This window comes from Cervus canadensis, chromosome 15, assembly GCF_019320065.1.
Source record: "Cervus canadensis isolate Bull #8, Minnesota chromosome 15, ASM1932006v1, whole genome shotgun sequence".
In the NCBI taxonomy this organism is placed as follows: Eukaryota; Metazoa; Chordata; class Mammalia; order Artiodactyla; family Cervidae; genus Cervus; species Cervus canadensis.
In genome coordinates this window covers 16016339-16040368 of record NC_057400.1, presented here as the reverse complement: position 1 = coordinate 16040368, position 24030 = coordinate 16016339, and the positions used below count along the sequence as shown (strand labels likewise).

The window sequence follows — 24030 nt, the reverse complement described above, 5'->3', positions numbered from 1 at the left end:
AGTTAATGGGGAGTTTAATTGTAATTTTTTAAAGAATTGATATGCTATTATAGGAATGAAATTGAAGTCTGTACACATTTTCTCATAATGCAAAATTAAAATTTTAATCTCAAGTTTAGTTCCATAAAATACGTAATGTTTTTTATGTGGAACCTTATTACATTTTTTTATATGCTATTTGGAGGGCTAGTACATTTTTCTTTTCTAGGATACCAGAATGCCATTCTGTCACATTTGTTTTAAGAAAAAAAGAATTATTTCCGAGATATTTTTCTCTTATTTTAAAAACTACTTTTATTTTAGTAGTGTTTATTATGTTGTAATTTGATCTATAAAAATCAACAGATATGCTAGGTATTTTAAAATATATATAGCTAAAACCATGATTTGTAGCCATTTTTCCTCTAAAATTTCCTGTTGAACTATGTCTGAGTTCCTTCCTAAGATAAATATTAAGAACTTAAAACACATGTTCCCACATATATATATATGTTTATTGTTTTTGGGTGTCTCCAAAGAAAATTATGTATCTGTGTACAAAGTTAAAAAAAAAAAAAATCACCTATCACCCTTAGAAAATCTTGCTTTTCTTGAATTAGGTGTTTATCTTTCAAAAGGTTAGTGTTAACTCACACAGATTTCTCACTGGTTTTGTATAGATGGGAATCTTGTAATGTGAAGAGACCATTTTATTCAATTTGCTTTGTTTTGCTTTGCATTTATTTCCTTGTTTGTTGGCCAAGGTGTGAAGTGTGTTTAGGTGAGGTAGCTGCTTATCCCTTTGTCTTTATACCCTCCAGTTTCATGCATCTTAAGAAATGTTCAATTTGTTGAGAAATCCTAAGGAAATTTAACCAACATGTTCTTCTGAGTGCTGCCAAAATTTCAGCATTTCCTATGGGAATTTTTCTATTTATACTGATGTCTTTCAGATCCTTTTTTAAAGCCTTTTAAAAAAAGTTGCCTACATTTAGCATTTTTAGGATACTTCCAATTTTACCGATTAAACTTTGCCAAATTAACTTTGCCCACTGTCATCAAAAACTTGTTTAACTGAAATGTTGATAACAGTTCTAATTGGATGGTTTTTAATAGCTTATGAATATTTCTGTAGTGTCAGCATTTTAAGGAATGTTCATTTTATCTCTGTCCTGGCGTGTGGCTGCTGCATCTGGAGGTTAGAGTTGGGGCAAAGAAGAAGGACCTCTCAAGGCCGGAGGAATAGATTGTGTGTGTTAGTGTGAGACTTGCCCAGGCTGTCAGCTTTAGAGTAAGGGAGACTGGGAGGCTCTGAGAAGCAGAGAGGGAACCTGCAGGGCAGAGAGAGGATGAACTGGGACAGGAAGAGTCAGGAGCCCCAGCTCCCTGGGTCCCTGGTTTGCCACAGTCTTCTTAACTCTTCTGGTTCATCATGTTCAAAACGTTGTAGACTCTAAAAATGAGTTTTAGAAAGCCAATGAAAGTGGTACATTCGACAAATTGGTCTCCAGTGAATTGGGTTTCAGGCGGACTGACGTTTAGCACATGAAAGTGTTAGTTGCTCATTCGTGTCTGACTCTTTGCGACCCCACGGACTGTAGCCCATCAGGCTCCTCTGTCCATGGGATTCTCCAGGTAAGAGTACTGGAGCGGGTAGACATTCCCTTCTCCAGGGGATTTTCCTGACCGAGGAATTGAACTGGGACTCCTGAATTGCAGTTAGATTCTTTACTGTCTAAACCACCTTGGCTTAGTCTTTAGCACACAGGCTTTTGGCAAATTGGTTCTCTGTGAATTGATGAAGAGCAAATATCAGTGGATTATGGGTCCTGGGTTCAGGGAGACCTGTGATTGGGAAGAAGAGGAGGAAAATGAAATAATATTTTCCTGGACAGAATTTTTATATTAGTTTGTTCTTTCTTGTCTTCTTTCTCCCCTGGAGTTCATTCAGAATGACATTGGCATTATCTTTGTCTCCCTCCTCTCTTAATCAGAATACTTTGTCACAGAACTCAGCTTATTAAAAATGTATGGAACCAGGGCTAGCGCTATACCAGTGTATATGGATACAAGTGTACTGGCTGTTAAATGTTAAGTATTTGGTAAACAGCCACGTCTTCAATCCCTTCATTGTACTCCCTCACCCACCACCTGGACCTCCCCATGATCCTTCACAGTCTTGGCCGCAAGGATTCTGGTTAATACCTCTGCGGTAGCTGTTATTAAGTATTTAAATAACACCCCGCATAAAATGAGTCCATATAAATGTATGAGTCACAGTTCTTTACCCATCCTAGGTATATTTACATTTTTTAAAGATTCTTTATTAACCCAAATGAAGCTCAAATTGAAGTCCAACTCAAATGAAAAGAAGTAATTCTACCACCATGGAGAAGGGTGACTTTGCATAGCCCAGTTGGCTCTCCCCTTAATAACCAATTCCTTCCAGAGGCCATCGCCAAGGTCACTGTCTCAGATAGGATCCACTTTCTCAAGGTTCTTCCTTTCTTCTACACCTTCTTCTACATGCATGACTTCTCAGTTCTCTTGGTTTTGCAGTGTTTCAATTTTCCTACATTGGCTTCCAAGGAGTGATAAAGTAGGGCGTCTCCAGATGGAAGGAGAGAAAGTTATGGACTATAGTAGTCTATATTGTCATTTCTAGTCATTAAAGGCTGTTTCTGGATAAAATAGAATGAGTGGAGTAATCACATAGGAAGCCTGCCTCTATAATTTTCATTTTCTCCTGTCATCATCTCATGGGTATCCCTTGCTTGAGTGACAGCTGTGGGAAATTGGGCCCTTCCCTTTCGCCTCTTCTTTTCCCATCCTCTTTTGGCTCTTAATGGATAAGAGCCAGCAGCATCATTTATCCAGCTACTTAAGTCCCTAGATCACTAGATGGCTCCTGAGGTCCCTTTCATTCATTATATATGTATACAAAATAAAATATCCAAAGAGAAACTTGGTGCATAAGAGATTCACAGATAAGCAAAAGAAAGGACCCTAACTTCATATGGGTAACAAATCCAGCTCCTGCTTAGGATAAATCTTCTTTGGGCTTGGTTTCTCTTCTCCAAATCTCACTAAGCCAGCGTGTGCATGCTCAGTCATGTCTGACTCATTTGTGACCCCATGGACTGTAGCCCCTCCAGTGTCCTCTGTCTGTGGGTTTCTCCAGGCAAGAATACTAGAGTGGCTGCTATTTCCTTCTCCAGGGGACCTTCCTGACCCAGGGATCAAACCCAGGTCTCCTGCATTGCAGGCAAATTCTTTACCATCTGAGCCACTGGGGAAGCCCCACTGAGCCAGAGCTGCTTCCATTTCATTACCTCAGACAGCAGTTCTCTTTCTGTTGTGGAATAGATCTCCAGACAGTTTCCAAGTTCAGTCACACTGCAGTTTCTGCTTTCCCTCAGCCATTGTTTTCATTTTGTAGGCTTTAGCTCAACATCTCCTAATTCTTTCTCCTCATTAGCCTCTCCCTGATTGTCTCATCTTTCTTTCCTTGCCATAGAACTTGCATCATTGACCTGGCTCACGCCCTGCCTTTTCTCTGTCATAGTCATCAAGTCCCCTGGTCTACTGTCCTCAAGGCCATCTAGAATGTCCTTCACCCAACGCGAATTTACATTTGCATTAAAACACCCATATTTGCATTAAAAATATATAGAATGCGTACCAGTCTGCTGAGAAAAAATTCTATGTAACTGAAATGGAGAGCTCTTTAGCACACTGAAATTTAAAAATATGCACTCCAAATTCAAAGCAAACTTTACATTTTTTGTTAAATGCCAACATTGTAAAAAATGTTTGTTTTGTTGACCTAAGGACTGCAAATAAGAAATCATGTCATACATATAAAAAATTACTTTGTTCCCACATACTGTCTAGTTGGAAAAAAATGGTGACAGCAAAAAAGAAAATTGATCACAGGAGCTCTATATTCATGAAGTATAAATCATTCTTATCCAAAAATCTCTTGTTTCTCAGTATGCTAAAGCACTACTTTCTTGAAGATAACACATCTTAAATTAGAATATTTATTTAATATGTATTTTAGAATTCAAGCCACTATGTAAACATGATGTAATTAGTTTGCATAATAGCCTAATAATAAGGACAAGAGGGTAGCCTCATTACTGTGGAAACATATAAATATCTCTGTCACAGCTTACATCACATAGTGCTATTATTAGGCATTTTTCTTGTTTGCCTTTGTAACTTCATTTCACTCAGTGATAATAATTAACATGTACTGTACTGAGTATTCCAAGCCCTTAAAAACTTATGACTTTATTTAACATTCAGGGCTGTACCAGAGGCAGATAATATTACCCTGCCCTAATAAAGCTCAGAAAGATTAAAGATCACCTGCCTAAGTTCATGTAGCCAATAAGTAGCAGAGTTTGGATTTGAACTCACGGCTTTCAGCTGCAAAGTCTACCTTCATAACCTTACCAAATTACACTAGATGCATTAGCCCATTGTGGATCCCCAATTATTTGTGGAATGAAAAGAAAACTGAAATTCAGTTCTGTTAACCAGTGTTTATAAGATGTGTACTACTGTTTTGGGCCAGGGCTTTTTGCCTCCTTAATCAACAGAAATTGATCAGAGACCAGACAAGAAAGTCAGGCAAAGCTTTACTGGAGCCCCTACTGCAGTAGAAGGGAGCAAAAATATGCAACAGGTTCCCTTGCTAACTCTCCCATTAAGGAGGAGCAAGCTGGTTCCTTATGTGGAGTGAGAATAGGGGTGTGTCCAGAGGTTTGGCTGGAGGGGTGGCTTAGGTAGTGTGCCCGCCCCTTTGGTAGTATCGAGTAGAGGGGGCATGCACAGTATCCTGCTTTTGCTCCCAACACCCAGTTTTTGCTCCTAGGTCTTCAGAAGTAGCAGTTGGGTTGTTTGGTTTTTTTGTATCCTTTGGTCCTGTGCTCACAGTGATTTTTAGTCCCTTGTAGTTTCTTTGTATTTTGTTTCTCAAGGAGCCATTTGTCCAGTTGTAAGTGCTGCAGCAAAGGGTCCCAGGTCCCACCCTGTCTCTCCTACCACCGGGCATTCAAAGATCATTCACTGTATAAACATTTATTAAGATCGTTATGTATAACTGTTTCACTTTGCTGTCCAGCAGAACCTAATACTATAAATATATACAAATCACCATACCCCAATAAAAATTAATTTAAAAAAAAGATTATATGAAATGCAAATCAAAAACCACAAATACCACTTCACACCCACTAGAATGACTAAAATTAAGAGAGACAACGTATATTGGCACAGATGTAGAAAAATCAGAACACTAATACACTGCTGCTAGGAATGGAAAATGGTGTAGCCATTTTGAAAAACAGCCTGACAGTTTCTTAAAGTGTGAAAACACAAATTTAATGTATGACCCAGCAATTCTACTTCTAAGGGAATTGAAAACATATATCCACATAAAAACCTGTACGTAAATGTCATAGCAGCATGACTCATTATAGCCAGAAGTTGAGAACAGTCCAAATGTCTATCAGTTGATGAACGGATAAACAAAATATGGTCTGTGTGTGTGTGTGTGTGTGTGTGTGTGTGTGTGTTAGTTGCTCAGTCCTGTCCAACTCTTTGTGATCCCATGAACTGTAGTTCTCCAGGCACCTCCGTTCATGGAATTCTTCAGGCAAGAATACTGGAGTTGGTAGCTATTCCCTTCTCCAGGGGATTGTCCCGACCCAGGGATCGAACCCAGGTCTCTTGCATTGCAGGAAGATTCTTTATTGTCTTAGCCACTAGGGAAACCCTATACATATGTGTATATATCCATCCATACAATGGAATCTTATTCAGCCGTAAAAAGGAGTGAAGTTCTGATGCATGCTATAACATAGCTGAACCCTGAACATGTTCTTCTAAGTGAAAGAAGACAAACACGAAAGGCCATATATTATTTGGTTCCATTTATATTTTGTAGCCAGAATAGGCAAGTCCATAGAGACATAAAATAGATTGGTGGCTGCCAGGGTCTTGAGAGAGGAAGGGACAGAAAGAGACGGCTTACTTGGATTGGGGTTTCTTTTTGAGGGTGATGGAAGTATTTTACAAGTAGAGAGAGGTGATGGTTACATAATTATACTGAAAGGCACTGAATTGGATACTTTATAAGAGTTAATTAGTAATCGTATATAAATAGATTTCATCTCACTACATCTGTTGTTTTAAAAAGACTATATCCTAGGTGCAAAGATAAGGAAAACAGCTAACTTTCTTTTGGAGCTTACTCTTTAACTGGGAGAGATGATTGTAAGTGAATCATTTTAATGCTGTGTAATAAATGTGAAAACACGCTCTGGGAACGTAGGATAGAATAAATAACTACCTGTGGGAAACATCTGAGCTGGATTATGAAGGATGAGATCAAAGGAAATGAGACCCACGCTCCCACAGGCACCGTGGTAGTTCCAAGACCGACGGTAAACATCAAAAAGTGGGTGATGCCCCAATCCCTGGAAATCCCCAGGCCTTCCCCCAAATAGCTGGAAGACTCCTCCCACTCATTAGCTTATAAAATTACCCAGCCCTATAAAAACCTAACAGTCCCATACCCTGGTGTCTCTCTTGCCTTCCAAGATGGCCCACACCTTGTTTATAGAGTGTGTTTCCTTCACTTAAAAAAAATAATAATAGAAAAATGGGTCCTGGTTCAGGCAGAGAAACACTGAAAGCATGGGCCAGAGCCCAGTGATAGGAACAGGCATCCTGACAATGGGAATTCCATGCAAATGTGAGCGTGTGAGAAGTGAGTCAAAGTAGAGGGAGCCTGAGACTTTGGCACTGATCGGATGGAGAGGAACCCACGCGTGCCCTGCCAGGAAGTTGGACTTCATCCTGGAAGTAGTGTAGTGTCATCAGAGCCTTTTAAGGAGATGAATAGCATGATCAGACTTGTTTTCTAAAGACACTCCTCATGGCAGTGTGGGAAATGAACAGGAGGGAGAAGGGACAGGTTCTTGGAGGCAGTGGTGATTGGGGATGGATTACTTCTGCCTCCCTCCCATCCAGTTTGAGTCTGTGGTAAAAGGATTTTCTGTCTCCACTCCTGAGGGCTTGCTCCCCCAACCCCTGGAGGATGAGTTGTTAATCTGAAATTTTTTCAGCCTGAGAACTTGGGACATACCTCAGGGCTCGTGCGTCCCAGAGGGGTGCTCCTCTTGTACTGTGTCTCCACCAGAAGCGAGCCCTGTAATCTTCTCTGCTGCTCACTCTGGGGTGAGAAGTAGGAAGTCCCATTGTGGCCTTCGGTTTTGGCTGGTTTCTTTAATACACCTTTTTACCAAATTTTACTGGGGTGCTTTCAGGCACTTACGGGTCTATTCATAAAGCCAGTTCCTTTTTATTCACAAGGCTATCACCAAATGGAAGTCCCCTTTGTCAGGGACTCCCAGCTGGAGCCTGGGGTACTGAACTCCACCCTGAAAATTCCTAACAGTGATAGAGATAACAGAGAAAGACAAACTGCAGACATTTCACAGGTGGTATCATCACAGTGAGGCCTGGGAGGAACCCGGTCTAACAGCAGCAGGTGCAGGAGAAGTGGAAGGAACTGAAGCAGGCATTTAAAGGAGATTCCATAACTAGAGGCATGCGAGTAGGTAAGGGCAGGACAAATGGACGCCACAGGAAGTGATCCAGTTTAGTCTAAAACTGAAGGATCCACAGCAGAGGTGACTGTGTGCGTGCTCAGTCATGTCTGACTTTTTACAACTCCACGGGACTGTAGCCCACCAGGCTCCTCTGTCCGTGGGATTCTCCAGGCAGGAATCCTGGAATGGGTTGCCATTTCCTCCTCCAGGGGATCTCAAACCCATGCCTTCCCAGGTCTCCTGCAGTTGGCAGGCAGATTCTTCACCACTGTGCCACCTGGGAAGCCCCATAACAGAGGCTTTCGTGTTAATTTGGTAAACAGGGAAGAGCTGAGAGACTGTGACAGTGGGAAGTGAGCAGGTCTGCCGACAGAGTGAAGACCCACGCAGCCCCTCTGGAGTCTGAGGCACCTCTGAACAGCTCAGCTGATGTCTAGGAGGCATTTTGTTTGCTGTGTTTCTTGCTAGGCACAGAAGAAACTTGCTGTGCCTAGGTGCTGCTCACTGCCAAAATTTTAATTAGTACATGGGAATGGACGTTGTGCGAAATTTGAAAAAGTCATTTCTTTTTTAGGAGAATTTAAATTCATTTTTTCAGCCAGATGATTGAAAGTCTACTTTTCTCACTCTATATCGCCTGGCTTGTTTGTAAGTGCTAGCAAACTGGCTGTTTAGTTCCCTTTCCAATCATCAGTCGTCCACTGTTCTGGAGACCAGCATGATATCATGGTCACCCATTTGTAAGCTATGGTTTTGTTAATTCTTTGGGAGGAGGGGACAGACACGAGGCGGCGCTGCTTTCTCCCAGAGCCGCCCTTCGATCAAAGTCTATTAAACCTGCCACCAGGGCTTTTGTGTGTGGCATGTCCTGCGCTGGAATGGCACCAGGCTTTGAAGTGCTTTATTGGTTTTTTTTTATGAGTTTTACCAGATTTGCTTTTCCTTTCCTTCAGTTCTAATAACTAACTTTTAATCCTGTCATGATGGCAGGGGATTTGTCTCTAAAGAGCAGTTGTTTACCATGGTGCAAAACGGAGCAAATATCTTAGGTCCCTGAACCTTTCAAATAAACACACGCATTTCGCCACCTTAAGCATTTTGCAGGTTTTGTTCCCAGTGCTTCTCACCAAAAGCAATATTTTTTCTTTTGCTTTTCAAAAACAATATTGAACAAAAGGCAGGAACATAATAACTCAGTGTCAGCTTTATAACTGAGGAGAGGAATATGTTCTTCTGTTTCTTACACTTATTACACGGGCATGTTGACTTAACTATATTTTCCCCAAAGCCTTGTGATAAAAATTACTATAAGCTTAGATTCAGTTCATTTCAGTTCAGTTTAGTTACTCAGTCGTGTCCGACTCTTTGATTACTCTTCCTATTTAGAAACATGTACTTTTAAGTTCCTTTTTTATCATACATTAAAAGGGTCACTTAATATAGTTATTTCTTTATAAGGACAGTCATGATGAGTTAAGGCATTTGTCAGTAATTTGTTCCTATACTGTCTCTTCTGAATGCAAGAATGTAGTTATAAAAAACAAAAGACTTCTTAGCTCAATCTTGCTATTAAGTAACAGAGTTTTCCTAAGTCATAAAAGTATTGTCTTTCTATGTTCCTGATATGTTTGCCACTGAGAAATGCTGACAACATTAACACAGTTGGTAATTTTTCAATCATAAATCTGCCAGGAGAGTATGGCTATTGTAACTTGGGGATTCTAGTTTGTTTTGGCGAGCCTCATAAAGTTTGTCCCTCTAAGGAGTCATGTTATTGATAAATTTAATTTTTTTTTTTTTTAGAAAACATGCTTATGTGGGGAACATTTTGTTTACAATCATTTCTTATCCCCTTTTATTCAGATGCTTTAATCAGTAGATCCATCATTCACTTTATGAAAATTAATAGAAAAAGGACAAAAGAAAGGTAATTATATCATCATCTTACTAAAATGCAAGACTTTTGCATTCATGTTTAATATCTGAGTCTACAAATCTTGTTGAAGGTCGTTTCCTTCTTGTTAACCAGACATGTCCCAAATGCTTGCTGGGATCTCCATGAGAAAGCTGATGATGGTAGACCCTTGTCTCAGAACGTCACGGAGGGTGTGTTTTGTTTTAAGCTGACCTACGTGACATTACGCCTTTGAGTCCTGCCAGCACAGCAGTGCCTCCTATCACTCCCCAGTCATTGTGATTCATGTGCTTTTTTCTCACCTCACCAGTGATTTCTCTCTTTTTTTTTGACTGTATGAGACTCTCGTGTCATTTGCTCTCTTAAGCTACTCAGAGTCCAGTTAGAGGGACAGATAAATGAGCTCAGTGATGTGTCTTGCCTACACAGAAGTCACTCCATTTGGTATTGTTCAGGTTTTTTTTTTAAGTATATATATCAGCTTTTCTTTAATACATAATTTTATTTTTTTATGTTTGGCTATCCGGTGTCTCCGTTGCTACACAGGCTTTTCTCTAGTTACCATGAGCGGGGACTACTCTCTAGTTGAGATGCGCAGGCTTCTCATTGTCGTGGCTTCTCATGGAGCGGAGTATGGGCTCGAGCGTACACGGGCTTCAGTGGGTGCAGCGCATGGGCTCAATAGTTGCAGCTCCCGGGCTCTAGAGCATCGGCTCAGTAGCTGTGGTGCACAAGTTCAGTTGCTTTGCGGCAGATGGGATCTTCCTGGATCAGGGATCGAACCTGTGTCTCCTGCATTGGCAGGCGGATTCTTTACCACTGAGCCAGCCACCAGGGAAGCCCTGGTATTATCCAGGTTTTTTAAGTATTGAGAGGTGTTAGAGAGCCTCATTAAGAATTTAAGAGAATTTATGTATTTGTTTCCACTTAGAAGAGTTTGTTCACCACTCAAATGTACATTCACAAAGGATCCCTCAATCTCTCTTTACAATAGAAAATTAAGAAATAGATGGAGCTAATCAAACTGCACGTGCATTTTCTAATCCAGTGGCTCTTAACTTTTGTCTCAAATCTCTTTGAGACCATAGAGAAAGTAAAGAACTGCTCTCCAAAAATGCACATACAGTACAGACATTTTACAGACAATTTCACAGGTTTCTCAGGCTCACTGAAGGGCATACAAGGTCTTGTGAGAGGCCCGTGGATCCCAAGTCTTAACTCATGTTCAGTAAACCTTTAAACCTTCTCCTTCTAATGCATGTAATTATCGTCAGGATATGTTCAGGAGATTTTCTCACCTGTTTCTCTGTCAGTTATAGCCACTTATTTTCAGAGAAACCACACCAGCCAGCTTCATGCCTGATTGTTCAGAGGCTTCAGTATGAAAACATAACTGATAATATACACCAGGTTTCTAATCGATTACCTCAGACGAAGGGTCTTGAGTATTCCTGTTAAACCTTGTCCTTCTTCTAGCCCTGTGACCAGGGCACTACCTGGGACCTTCAGTCCACTGGCTGAAACCACAACCATCATTGTCCAGTTTAGCCATCACAGCATTAAAGTCTTGTCCTCTCCTTCTTCTAAAATTATACCCCAAATGTATCCTTTGGTTCCCAAAATTATATAAAATGATTCTCTCTCCACCCACTACTCCTTTTCTGGATTTCATATTCTCCAGTCTCTTTATTATTACCCAAGCAGCAGTGGTTTCAAAATAGCCCCTCTGCTGACTACTCCCAGGCACTGTAAGTTAACCCTCCTCCTGGCAGAGATATACAATCAATTTCCTTTTGCTGTCAGTTACTGCTAACCTTTACTCTCAACCTGTTTTTGATTCATGAGACTTTCTCAAATGCTAGTTTCCAAAACTAGTCATTGCTTGCATAGTAAAAGCAGTTCTTTTAAATCAGCTTAAAGAGATCAGATCAAGTAAGCCTAGTGTGCTGCAGTCCATGGGGTTGCAAAGAGTCAGACAGGACACAGGAACTGAACAACAAAGATATCAACTGTAAAAGCTGATATTTCAAGGCTCTGAGAATACTTTTTAATGAAAGGTTTCTTAGGTTTTTGTTTTGTATTGTTTAGAGCATTGTTCTTTTATAAACAAATCTGAAATAATCTTTTATCTTTTGGTGGGGAGCTTAAAATGTTTTAGACAACTGGAATCAAATTCCTTGAAATGTAGAAGGAGACAAAAGATGCTGATGTTATTTAAACATTATTCAGTGGAGGTGACAGTGCCCTGCTTTGTGTATTTTATCTTTTGTAGTCTTTGTTTTTGACATTTTATTCAGTTATTTAGCTGTTTTATTTGTTCCTCTTTTAAAATAGAAGAGACAGTTGAGGGAGTGGGGTAAGACAGTAAATTGAAAACAAACACATTAACTGGAAGACTCCTTAATCAGTGGTGAAATCCTTAGCACCCTTCTCCTGATCAGCCCCCAGGTCACTGGCAGCTAGCGCTGTGTCCTCCAGGCAGGAGACTGGAGGACTCCTTTCTGGAGAAACTGGCTGGACCAAGAAAAGGTATGGAGCCTGAAAGGGATCCCCAGACAAGCCATCCCCGGTGACCTTTAGTGAGGTCCCCCACGTGGAGCTTCCATTGGCATTTTAGTGTCTTATTTTTAAATGTGAATAGACAAGCCAGGACATGGAAGCAACCTAGATGTCCATCAGCAGATGAATGGATAAGAAAGCTGTGGTACATATACACAATGGAATATTACTCAGCCATTAAAAAGAATGCATTTGAATCAGTTCTAATGAGGTGGATGAAACTGGAGCCTATTATACAGGGTGAAGTAAGCCAGAAAGAAAAACACCAATACAGTATACTAACACATATATATGGAATTTAGAAAGATGGTAACAATGACCCTATATGTGAGACAGCAAAAGAGACACAGATGTGTAGAACAGACTTTTGGACTCTGTGGGAGAAGGTGAGGGTGGGATGATTTGAGAGAACATCACTGAAACATATGTATTACCATATGTGAAACAGATCACCAGTCCAGGTTGGATGCATGAGACAGGGTGCTCAGGGCTGGGATGACCCTGAGGGATGGTATGGGGAGGGAGGTGGGAGGGGGGTTCAGGATGGGGAACACATGTACACCCATGGCTGATTCATGTCAATGTATGGCAAAAACCACTACAATATTGTAAAGTAATTAGCCTCCAATTAAAATAATTAATTAATTTTTTTTTTTTTTTTAGTTCTACCACTTTATTGCTACCAACCCATTTCCCTCCACCCTTGTGCACACATGCTCAGTCATGTAATCCCATGGACTTCAGCCCGCCAGACTCCTCTGTCCATGGACTTTTCCAGGCAAGAATACTGGAGTGGGTTGCCATTTCCTTCTCCAAAAATAATTAATTTATTTTTTAAAAAACCCAAAAAACTCTAGTGGGAACATGTTGATCCCAAACTGACACACTGCTGTATTTCAAATGGATAACCGTCTATGGCTATACCACCCTGAACATGCCCGATCTCGTCAAATGGATAACCAACAAGGACCTACTGTATAGCACAGGGAACTCTGTTCAGTGTTAAGTGGCAGCTGGCATGGGGGGGGGGATTTGGGGGAGAATGGAAACATGTGTATGTGTGACTGAACCCCTTTGCTGTCAGCCTGAAACTATCACAGCATTGTTAATCAGCTATACTCCAATATGAAATAAGAAGTTAAAGAAAAATATGAATAGACAGTGAAGGTCACCAGGTTTGGAGGAAATCCTCTCATGGGCAAAGCAGAAACCAAAATATGTGAGGACTAGTATGTAAAACAAAAAAAGGATAGAAAAGAAGCAGAAACATTGTAATGAACTAAAGAAAACTTAATATGCCAGCAAATTTGGAAAACTCAGCAGTGGCCACAGGACTGGAAAAGGTCAGTTTTCATTCCAATCCCAAAGAAAGGCAATGCCAAAGAATGTTCAAACTACTGCACAATTGCACTCATCTCACATGCTAGCAAAGTAATGCTCAAAATTCTCTGAGCCAGGCTTCAACAGAGGAGCCTGGTGGGCTACTGTACCGTGGAGTCGAAAAAGTCAGACATGACTGAGCACGCACACAGTCACCTCTGCTGTGGATCCTTCAGTTTTGGACTAAACTGGATCACTTCCTGTGGCATCCATTTGTCCTGCCCTTACCTACTCGCATGCCTCTAGTTATGGAATCTCCTTTAAATGCCTGCTTCAGTTCCTTCCACTTCTCCTGCACCTGCTGCTGTTAGACCGGGTTCCTCCCAGGCCTCACTGTGATGATACTACCTGTGAAATGTCTGCAGTTTGTCTTTCTCTGTTACCTCTATCATTGTTAGGAATTTTCAGGGTGGAGTTCAGTACCCCAGACTCCAGCTGAGAGTCCCTGACAAAGGGGACTTCCATTTGGTGATAGCCTTGTGAATAAAAAGGAACTGGCTTTATGAATAGACCCGTAAGTGCCTGAAAGCACCCCAGTAAAATTTGGTAAAAAGGTGTATTAAAGAAACCAGCCAAAACCAAAGGCCACAATGGGACTTCCTACTTCTCACCCCAAAGTGAGCAGTAGAGAAGATTACAGGGCTTGCTTCTGGTGGAGACACAGTACAAGAGGAGCACCCCTCTGGGACTCACGAGCCCTGAGCTGTGTCCCAAGTTCTCAGGCTGAAAAAAATTCAGATTAACAACTCATCCTCCAGGGGTTGGGACTGAGTCACTGAACTGAACTGAACTGAAGAAAACAAAAAACCTTCCATTCATATTCACAAGAAGTAAAAGTATTTCACCCACAAAACAGGAATAAGGAAAGGGAATAATCAAAGAACAAGGAAAAGCTCTTAGAAAGTGAACCTGTAACATCAGAAAATAATAATCTGACAAGGACGAAAAGGAAGATAATGAGGAAATCACACAGAAAGTAGAACAATAGAGGTGGGGAAAAAAATGTGAGAAAAAGTAAAGAAAATCAAATAATCAGTTCAGAAGATTTTCCCTAATAGAAATTCCAGAAATAAGAGAGAAAACAGAGGGAAAAAAATATAAGAAAATCTCCCAGATCTGACTAAAAAGATTTGAAGGACATGGGTTTTTCTGAGTGCTTGGGATCATGAGTAGAAACCAAAACACAGGATCACACTAAAGCCACTGATCTCCTGGCTTTTCCACCCTTCTTACTGTTCTGCTGTTTCCTTCCCTGGTATCTCTTCCTCTTCATTCCACTCTTAACACCCCTCTGCTTTCCGTCCATGACTTCTTACCTCCTCCTCCCTCTGTTCATGACATCCAGGCCTCTGACTGGAACCACCTCTGCTTGTCACTGGAACCACCTCTGCTTGTCACTGGTTCCCACACATGCACCCAGATGTTTCTTTTCCTTCAACTGTGGACCTGCTTCCTGGAATTCACCACCCTGGCACCCACCAGTCCTCATACATATCTAAAAGTAAACTTTTATTTCCTTATCTCTTCTCTTTTTGCTTTCTATTCTAAGATAATGAGACAATAATAAGCCCATTTATCTTCCTATATTCCCTGTAATGATAATTGAAAATGTCACCCATACAGTGTCATAAGTCAGAAATTTAGAAGTCTGAGGAGCACTGTAGTCCCTTCCGTCCTCCTCACCCCTCCCGTTCAATCATTACATCCTAGCAGGTCTTCTTGATGATAAGCCCATGTGTCCTGAGTTCCCAGGCAGCCCTCCTATCCCATCGCTCTTCTGTGTGAGGTCATTGGACATTTGAGAAGGAAATCTGTGGTGAGGAAAAGGTGAACAAAATAAACTAGTACAAAATTGATCCTAGAGTTAACTTTAAAAGACTAATTTGTATCTTCAGATTTGAGATGATACTGCACCTACAAATAAAATCAAAATACTATGAGAAAGGAACAAGAGGGAATTTTTACATGTTAATAATATGACTGCCAAACTAAAATAATCTTATGGAAGCACTGAAAGATAAAATAGAGCTAAATATGTTTAGAGGGTAAAAGACACAAAGAAGGAAAATATGAAAGTAAAAGGTGACATCAATGTCCAGGTCCAACATTCTGCTAGCAGGAATTCCAGAAAATCAGAAGAGAGAAAATGAAGAGGGAAAAACTATCAAAAAAGAATAGAAATGTCCAAGAACTAGAGATGAGCAATACTATACAAAATTAATAGAGTATCCTAGGTGCTGAGCAGAAATCATATAGATATAGATGACACATAGAGATATATAGACATAGATCATTGTGAAATTTTAGAATACCAGGGATGAAAAGAAGGTTCCAAAAGCCTCCATAAAATGAAGAAAGAGTTTGCAGCTACAAAGGAACATTGTCAGTATCATCAGATGTTGGAAGAAATAGAGCAATTTCTTCAAAGATTTTGGAGAATTGTTTGCCCAACAAAACTACAGAGTTAGGGCAAAATCAGGTCATTTCGAGACATGTACAAGGACTCAGAAAGTTAACCTCTCTTGTAAAATCATTGTCGTTTAACTAGAAATAGCTGGTAGAATTTGTTCACATTTGCTGAACATTTGCCAATATTTTCAAAGTTCCAGGAGTTCTCTTTGCAGTGCTGTTGTATGAAATAGAACATTCTCTTTAAATGCATAACTATATTTGTTTCTTTGTTACTTTTTTAACACCAAACTTCCTGAGTCTGATAATCTACCTGCTTTCCTCCACCAGTTTCTTAGAATTTCTCTTGTGCATGGTTTTAAAAATCTTGTCTCATGGTTGATTTCATTCTTTATATTTTTGTCTAAATTGTGTAACTTCCACAACTTATTAGATAACTTTGTAATAGTATATGAGTATATAAATAGTAGTCATACAAAATCAAAGTTGTACATTATTGAGGACTTTTTTTCCTAAAATATATGTTTTAATTATACCAATATAGGAACAACATAAGTATTCCTTCTTCTCTTCCTACCTTTTTTCCTTTTTTTGAAATTAAAATATTTGTGATTATCTACATTATTATAAAGTTTGCCATCTTAACCATTTTAAGTGTATAATTCAGTGACATTGATTACATCCACAGTGTTGTGCAACTGACACAACTATTTTCAACCCCCGTACAGAGGCTCCATCACCTTTTAGCAGTAACTCCTTTTTCCCTTTCTCACAGCTCCCAGTAAGCACTATTCCTTCTGTCTTGATTAATTTGCTAAATCTTTCATATTCAGCACTAACTAAAGAATACAGATAAGATTTATCATGTAAGCTTTCTCTTTGCAATATTTGGATGTCACCATAGTATCTGTAATCTCTTGTGGCATAACAATTTACCCCAAAACTCAGTGCCCTAAAACAGCGATAGTTGTGTATTTTTTCTCATGGTTTCTGTGGATAAGGAATCCAGCCAGGGTACAATGGAGATGACATGTCTGCTCCCTGAGAAGTGGGGCCTCTGCTGGACGATCCCAAGACTGGGAGCTGGAATCTGAAAGCTTCTTCACTCACACGTCTGACTGTCACTGGGGGGCCCATGTGCGGCTGTCAAGTTGAATACCGATACGTGGTTTCTCCAGTGTGGCCTGGGCTTCCCCACAACATGGTGGCTGTGTCCCAAAGGCTAGGGTCCCTCCTGAAAGATAAGGAGAAGGAGAGAATGCCAGAAGCCTTATTAGCATCAGTGACCAAGCCTCAGAAGCCACACAGTGATGATTTCACGGCATTCTGTCGACAGACACCGTTACAAAGGTACACAGACCCCAGCTCTAACTGTGGGTGTGTCAGTGTGGCATTGTGAGACAAGTGTGTGAAATGGGATAAGAAGTGGTGTGGCCGTTTTTGGAAGTGCAGTCTGCCACAGCATGTGTCCACCATGTACCCAATTCAGGCCTTGGCAGGACTTCTCTAAAATTAACTCCTTTAATTTACCTTAACTGCTGGCTAATCAGCTGTGGAAATGGCTATTCTCCTTTCTCCTAATTAGGAGGTTGAAATTTACACATCAAAAGGAAGATGAAAAACATGAGATCATGAAGTTGCTGCTTTTGGAAAAGAGAAATCTGTTTCTTAGAAACAAGATAATTATTAAACTATGTCTATTAAAGAAGCTGTTCTAATTCATATCTTTACTGCATTTGAAAATATTCCTTGGTCAGGAAACTATTTTAATATGAAAAATATATTGTTTATGAACATTGTGTTTATAGTTTGGGCATGAAAACATTTTTCAAGTCTTGATTGACTTGAAATATTTAAACACACAATTGCTTCCTTTCCCTGACATACATCTAGAGGTCAAAGTATATTTTTATTATGTGACTTCTGTAGCCAAGTGACCTAACTTCTCTAATGCTTTAGTGTTGTCATTTGAAATTTGGGAAGAGTAATAGTACCTGCCTCACAGAGCTAGCATGAGGATTAAATGAGTTGATATGCACAAAATGCTTCACACGTTGTAAGTGCTGAAAAAAAAAGTTAGACCAAAGTATATGGAGACAGTAGTGGTATTCTACATATATGTATATATGAAGAGTCATTGCAGGATTGAATTCATTTCCAATAGGGTATTCAAAAGATAGAAGAATATGGTTAATGACAAGTTTGTTAAGCTATTTAGGAAGAACACACTCAGTGGCCTCTTAATTTAATAACTTTGTTTTTTCCTAGTTTGAAAAAGAAAAACAGCGTGATATTCGATCATTCTTTTTACCAAACACTAAGAAAAGACAGTTGGAGACCTCCTGTGATGAATCAAGGGTATCCCAGGAGAAAAATACTGTAGTGCCAGCAGACCCTGGAAAAACAGCTACAAGAGAGGATGAAAGTGATCTTGCACCTGAAGCTAAAAAACTGAAATCGGTCACCATCGATGACCCTTGCAGGCCCCCTGAGGAGAAACCGTGCCGGCCTGGGCAGGCCGAAGCTCGGCTCGCGGTTGGGGCCTGTGAGGCCGAGGCCCAGGCCACCACCCCAGGCCTCCGTGGCGAGGGCTGGCAGTGTGCTCTCTGCACCTACATCAATGACTCCGCGTTACCTCACTGCGAGATGTGTGAGAGTCCGCGGGCCGGTGCTGGTGAGTACATGGAGGGCGACCACGAGGCGGGTAGCCGTGGTGTCTGCAGATAACCTGTGTGTTTAGGGACAACTGCTGTCATCAGAGATCCATGACTGGGTTCCGACTTCAGCTTTTAAGCTGGAGGAAGAGCTTCACGTAGTGAAGACTGTGAATTTATCCCCTTGTGGAATGTGAAAAGCTCCCAGTTCTGTCAAGAACGTATATCCCTCAGCGTCTGTGACATGGCATTAATTTGGCACAAATGGACATTTCTGATTAATGCCAGCAGGATGTGAATTCAGTGGGCAGGAATAGAAGCTCTGTTGCTATGGCAGCAAATATGCCTTATAGCCATAGACCTGCTGTTTTCTTTCCTCTGTAGATAATACTTGTTTTTAAAGAAATTGTAGATTATTTTGTTTAAATAGCAGAATGAATCCAGTGTAGCTTCTTCGCCTACTGAAATATTTATTGTGCCATGTTTCTCCCATGACAAATCATAAAAATTCCTCTATTGATCTTCTTTTAAAAACAAAATCTCACGTCTGTTTTATGAGTTTATCCTTTTCTAAAACATGCTATTTAAAACTAGAAATCATAAACATACCTCAGAGTATGTTTTGCATGCGTGATATGCCATTTTCTGGTGTTTTATTTTTGAAATGATTATTAACAACTGTGGTTGTCTTAAGAAAACATCATCAGTATTCCTTTGTTTCCAATTTTAGAGACCACTTTTATGGTAACTAAAAATGCCAAGTGGATGGTTTTGGAAACTAGAAGAAATTATAAATTAAATCTTATCAAAGTGTGTAATGATTATACACACGTCCCCATCATATGTGAATTCTTCAGAGTCTTGACATTAACAGAAACTCAGCAAAGATAGAAGCTCTAATGCTCCAGTTCCTTCCTGCTTGCCTTGCTCTCCTCTGCCTTAATTTTGATCTGAAAGAAAATGTAATCAGTAGCTGAGTCTTTCCTCCTTTGATTCTGGGTGTTCCTCCCAAAACTGACAAGTCTGCCATCTGGGTGATTATATTTGTAACGTGGACACCTGTTGTCTATGAACTAAATTGGAGCCACAAGATTATCCCATATAATATCTGCCATAATTTGCATTATCTCATTCAATTTCCAACTGCTACAGGCAATAAAAATAAAGTATCTTGTGACTACAAAATAATATTAGTTCACACAAAGTCTATAAATTGAATGACTGAGCAATAAAAATCATGGTTTAATAGGGTTTTATAAGTTCTGATTTTTCTTTATGATACCAAGAGCAACAATGAAGATTTCTAGAACCATGATTTAATAAGCAACCTGTCAAGCAGCCTAAAAAAACAAAACACCTTTTGTGAATATGAAACAATCTCATTTAAGAACAATACATATTCCAAGTAACAGTGATATTACCATATATGATAGTTTATTATTAGATTAATACTACTACAGTTTGACATAATCATTTCCAACCTTGACTTGGATGCACCCCAAAAGTATTAAAAAGCAGAATTCCAATTCATCTAAATTTTAAAATCAATACCTGCCACATAACACTTTGAGGAAACAGTGAATTCAAAACATTAAATGAGGGATGTTAGGATACAGGACTGGAAAGTCTTATAAAGTTGCTAACTAGTGGTCTCTGGTACATTAGCTGAAATTTGCTGTAATGTACGTTGAATACTTGCTGTTGTTCAGTCTCCAGGTTGTGCCTGATTCTTTGTGACTCCATGGACCGCAGCACTCCAGGCTTCTGTGTCCTTCACGGTCTCCCAGAGTTTGATCAGATTCATGTCCATTGAGTCAGTAGTGATGGCATCCAACCATCTCACCCTCTGTCATCCCCTTCTCCTTTTCCCTTCAGTCTTTCCCAGCATGAAGATCTTTTCCAGTGAGTCAGCTCTTCTCATCAGGTGGCCAAAGTATTGGAGCTTCAGCTTCAGCATCAGTCCTTCCAATGAATATTCAGGATTGATTTCCTTTAGGATTGACTGGTTGGATCTCCTTGCTGGCCAAGGGACTCTCAAGAGTCTTCTCCAGCACCACAATTCAAAAGCATTGATCACTAGAGTTGTCAGTATGTAACATTTCTCTTGTACTTTGTTCTTAACATCTATTGCTTATCCTCTGCATCTTATACTTCATACTCCCAGATTTGTATCTCTCATTTGAATTCCAGATTGGATGTATGCAGTGACCTACATAACATCTCCACCTGGGTGTCTAAGGGGTACCTCAAGTTTAATATGTCCAAAATGGAATTCTTGATTTACAGTCACTACATCTAACACCAAAGTTTCTCTTCCCCTGTCTTCCCCTATTGTGCTAAAAACCTGGAGGCAGCATCTTTGATTTTTCCTCCCATCCTCATGAAGTTCTGCTAGTGTAGCCTTTACAAAGTACCTTGATTCCAGTCACCACATCTTCATTGCTACTGTCACACTGGAAGCCACCAGCATCTCTCTCTCTGATGCCTTCTTTTGGCTGGTCCTTCTCTCCACAGCAGAAGGAGGGATCCTTTAAAAACTTAGATCATTACATTCCTGTGCTAAAAACCTTTTAATGGCCTCCAGTGACACTAAGGCTCTAAGCCAAGAATATAGGCCCCGTGGGGCTAGGCTTCCCAGATCCCCGAGCAGCTCTCACCTCCAGGGAGCCTCCCACCCCATCCTCTTACTCACTTATTCTCTTTAGCAGAAAAGATCCTGTTTGTTTGCCTGTTTATCTCTGCCCTTTGGAATGGAATCTCTAGGAAGCAGGGACCTTTCTGACTTGTTCCCTCTGCCTTTCCAGCACCTAGAGTGATACTTGGTGATCCCCAAGAAATGTTTAGAAAGAATGAACAGATGTTGTTGACTTTGTTTCTTTTTGTACCACTCAGCTGTGACATTTTTAAACTCTGCTTTCTGTACTGGCTTTAGGGTATACAATGACTTTAGCTAAATATAGATGTAAATTATTTGTTTTTCACAAATTATTTTGTTTGTCGTACAAATTTGTTCTACAAATAGGTAGCCTCAGCCACACCCAGAATAAAACCAAAAACGAGAAAGATGATTCTCAGGACACCTCCGAAAAAATTCACACTAGTTCTGACGGAGAGAAACAAGTCCTGGCACATTCAGCACCTGAACCATTAGCTGAGAGCAAGGAAGAAATTTCAAAAGCTGAGAGTGAAGACAGGCTTATCCCCCCAGGTGATGGTAAGTCTTGTTTCCATTTCCAGGATCCAAGTAATAACCGTACGCTTAGACATGGAACACTGTTAATAGGTTTGCGATTACTACCTTGTTCCAGGTTCCTTGTATTCCCTTTTATATTAAAAATACCAACCATTTGTAACTACATACATAAACACCAGATGGCTAGAAAAGCAGAGCTGTTGGCATTCAGATGTTACAGAGAGAGCTAAACTCATATGGGCTACGTGTGCTGTCTCCGGCCTGTTGCCCAGCTTCCATCAAGCCTGGCCCATTCTTGCAGTGAGAGCATGGTTTTGATATTTGGGAGTCCTTTTGGACACCATGGTTTGCTATAAGATTGACAGATGATTGACAGCCACTTAGGAGATCATTAATCCTTTACAAGTGAATTTCTTTTATTTTTTATTATTTTTGGTTGCACTGGGTCTTTGTTGGTGCATGTAGGCTTTCTCCATTTGCAACAAGTTGGGGCTTCTCCCCGTTGTGATGTGCAGGCTTCTTGCCGTGGCTCCTCGTGCCCTGGAGAACAGGCTGCAGGCACATGGGCACAGTAGTTGCAGCATGCAGCCTCAAGAGTGCAGACTCAGTAGTTGTGGTTCATGGCCTTAATTGCTCTGCGGCAAGTGGAATCTTCCCAGACCAGGGATCGAACCTGTGTCCCCTGCACTGGCAGGCGGATTCTTATCCACTGTACCACCATGAAACCCATACACATGAGTTTCTTTTAAGTGGCTACAATTAATCAGCATATTTTATATTTAGAGTTTTGAGGGTTGTTGTTTTTTTAAGTAAAATGTTTTTAAGGAACATAATTTCAAGACTATGTGAATCATGACTGTGTTGAGGACCAACCAACCATGTAGTGTCTCAGGTTTGTTTACTTCTTTCATTGATTCCATTCATTATTTATGGCTGCAGTGGTTGGCAAAAACCAGCCTGTACGTCATCCCTCACAATCTTTGTGCGCCAGCTGGCAAAAGATTTTGAGTTTACTGTGGGGTTTTTTTCTTTGTTACTCAGTTTGTGACCATAGTAACCCACAGGTTGGTGTTTCATTATAACAACCCCAAAGTGTTCGGGATGGATTGTCAAAGTTTTTCTTTTAAGTTAGTTGCTGTTAAACATAGATATAGTCTAGAGTTAGATTCATAGCTCTAAAAAAATAAAAGTGTTAGTCGCTCAATCGTATCCAACTCTTTGCACCCCCGTGGACTGTAGCCCACCAGGCTCCTCTGTCCATGGAATTCTCCAGGCAAGAATACTAGAGTGGGGTGCCATGCCTTTCCCCCAGGGCTCTTCCCATTGACAGGCAGATTCTTTACCGTCTGAGCCACCAGGGAAGTTAAACATAGATATAATTTGGTGTTGGATTCATAGCTCTAAAATGAAATGTTTATTAAGTATTTCTAAACTCTAGGCATCTTCCTTTCTTCTGTACTCAGCTTTCCTTTCCTCTAACTCCTCAAGGTCTTCCCAAAACTATCTCGCAATAGATTCTGTTCAGGTCTGTTCATTTTAATGGCCTTTAAGTAGACAATCTGGACTCAGGTTTTTTGTCTCTAGTTCCCTTGTTTGTGCTGTGACACTGGCCCCAGTGTGGATGAAACCATTGCTCTCGGACAGTGTCCAGGTCAGTGAACAAAATATCAGACCCAGAATCAGCGACTGGCAACTGTCATCAGCTGGGCCATGAGATTCTCCATCTACAGCAGGGAAATACTTGCTTGTTAGTTACAAATCGGTCCCTTGATGAAGACGCATGTTAGCTTTACTTACACATTCCTTTCAAAAATCACTAGACTTTTAGAAATTCTATTCTGCTGGTGAAATTTGCATTGGCCTCATCTAGTAGACAATCCTGGTATGTTCCCCTATACCTATTCCCTGTTTTTTTCTTTACTTCTCAGATTGCTGGGCTGCAAAAGCGACATTCTTCACATCTGCCCACTAACACGGATTTCCTTGAAAAATAGAAGAAAGAGAAGGGACATTATAGTAAAATGCTTCTTCTACCCACGTATGCTCTTTTAGAACCAGAGTGGTGTATACCACTCTGGAATTGTAGCTTCATTCTAACTGGAATTCTGAGGGTCTGGAAGGAAGGCCTTTTCTTCAAAAGATGCTATCTGGTGTTTGGAACCATTAAATTATACTTCATGAAAAAAATGAAAATTACATTCCCTGATGTAACTAGTAGCTACCAAAAAACATCAGCTGATTTGGAGTTGTTCTCATAAGGCTTTTTATCAAAGAGTGACTTCTGATCTTTAAGCACATAGTTCTTCAAATCTGGAG

General features: G+C 40.3%; 1 protein-coding gene across 6 annotated transcripts in view; it reads left to right on the top strand.

The window, feature by feature from the left end:
* Positions 1–24030, top strand: part of ZRANB3 (zinc finger RANBP2-type containing 3) — a 279170-nt gene that overhangs the window by 223744 nt on the left and 31396 nt on the right. For all 6 annotated transcript variants that reach the window (XM_043487604.1, XM_043487603.1, XM_043487606.1 and 3 more), the window contains 2 exons: positions 18136–18541; positions 21544–21735. In XM_043487604.1, coding sequence (XP_043343539.1) covers positions 18136–18541; positions 21544–21735 — 598 coding nt within the window. The remainder of the gene's footprint in view (positions 1–18135; positions 18542–21543; positions 21736–24030) is intronic.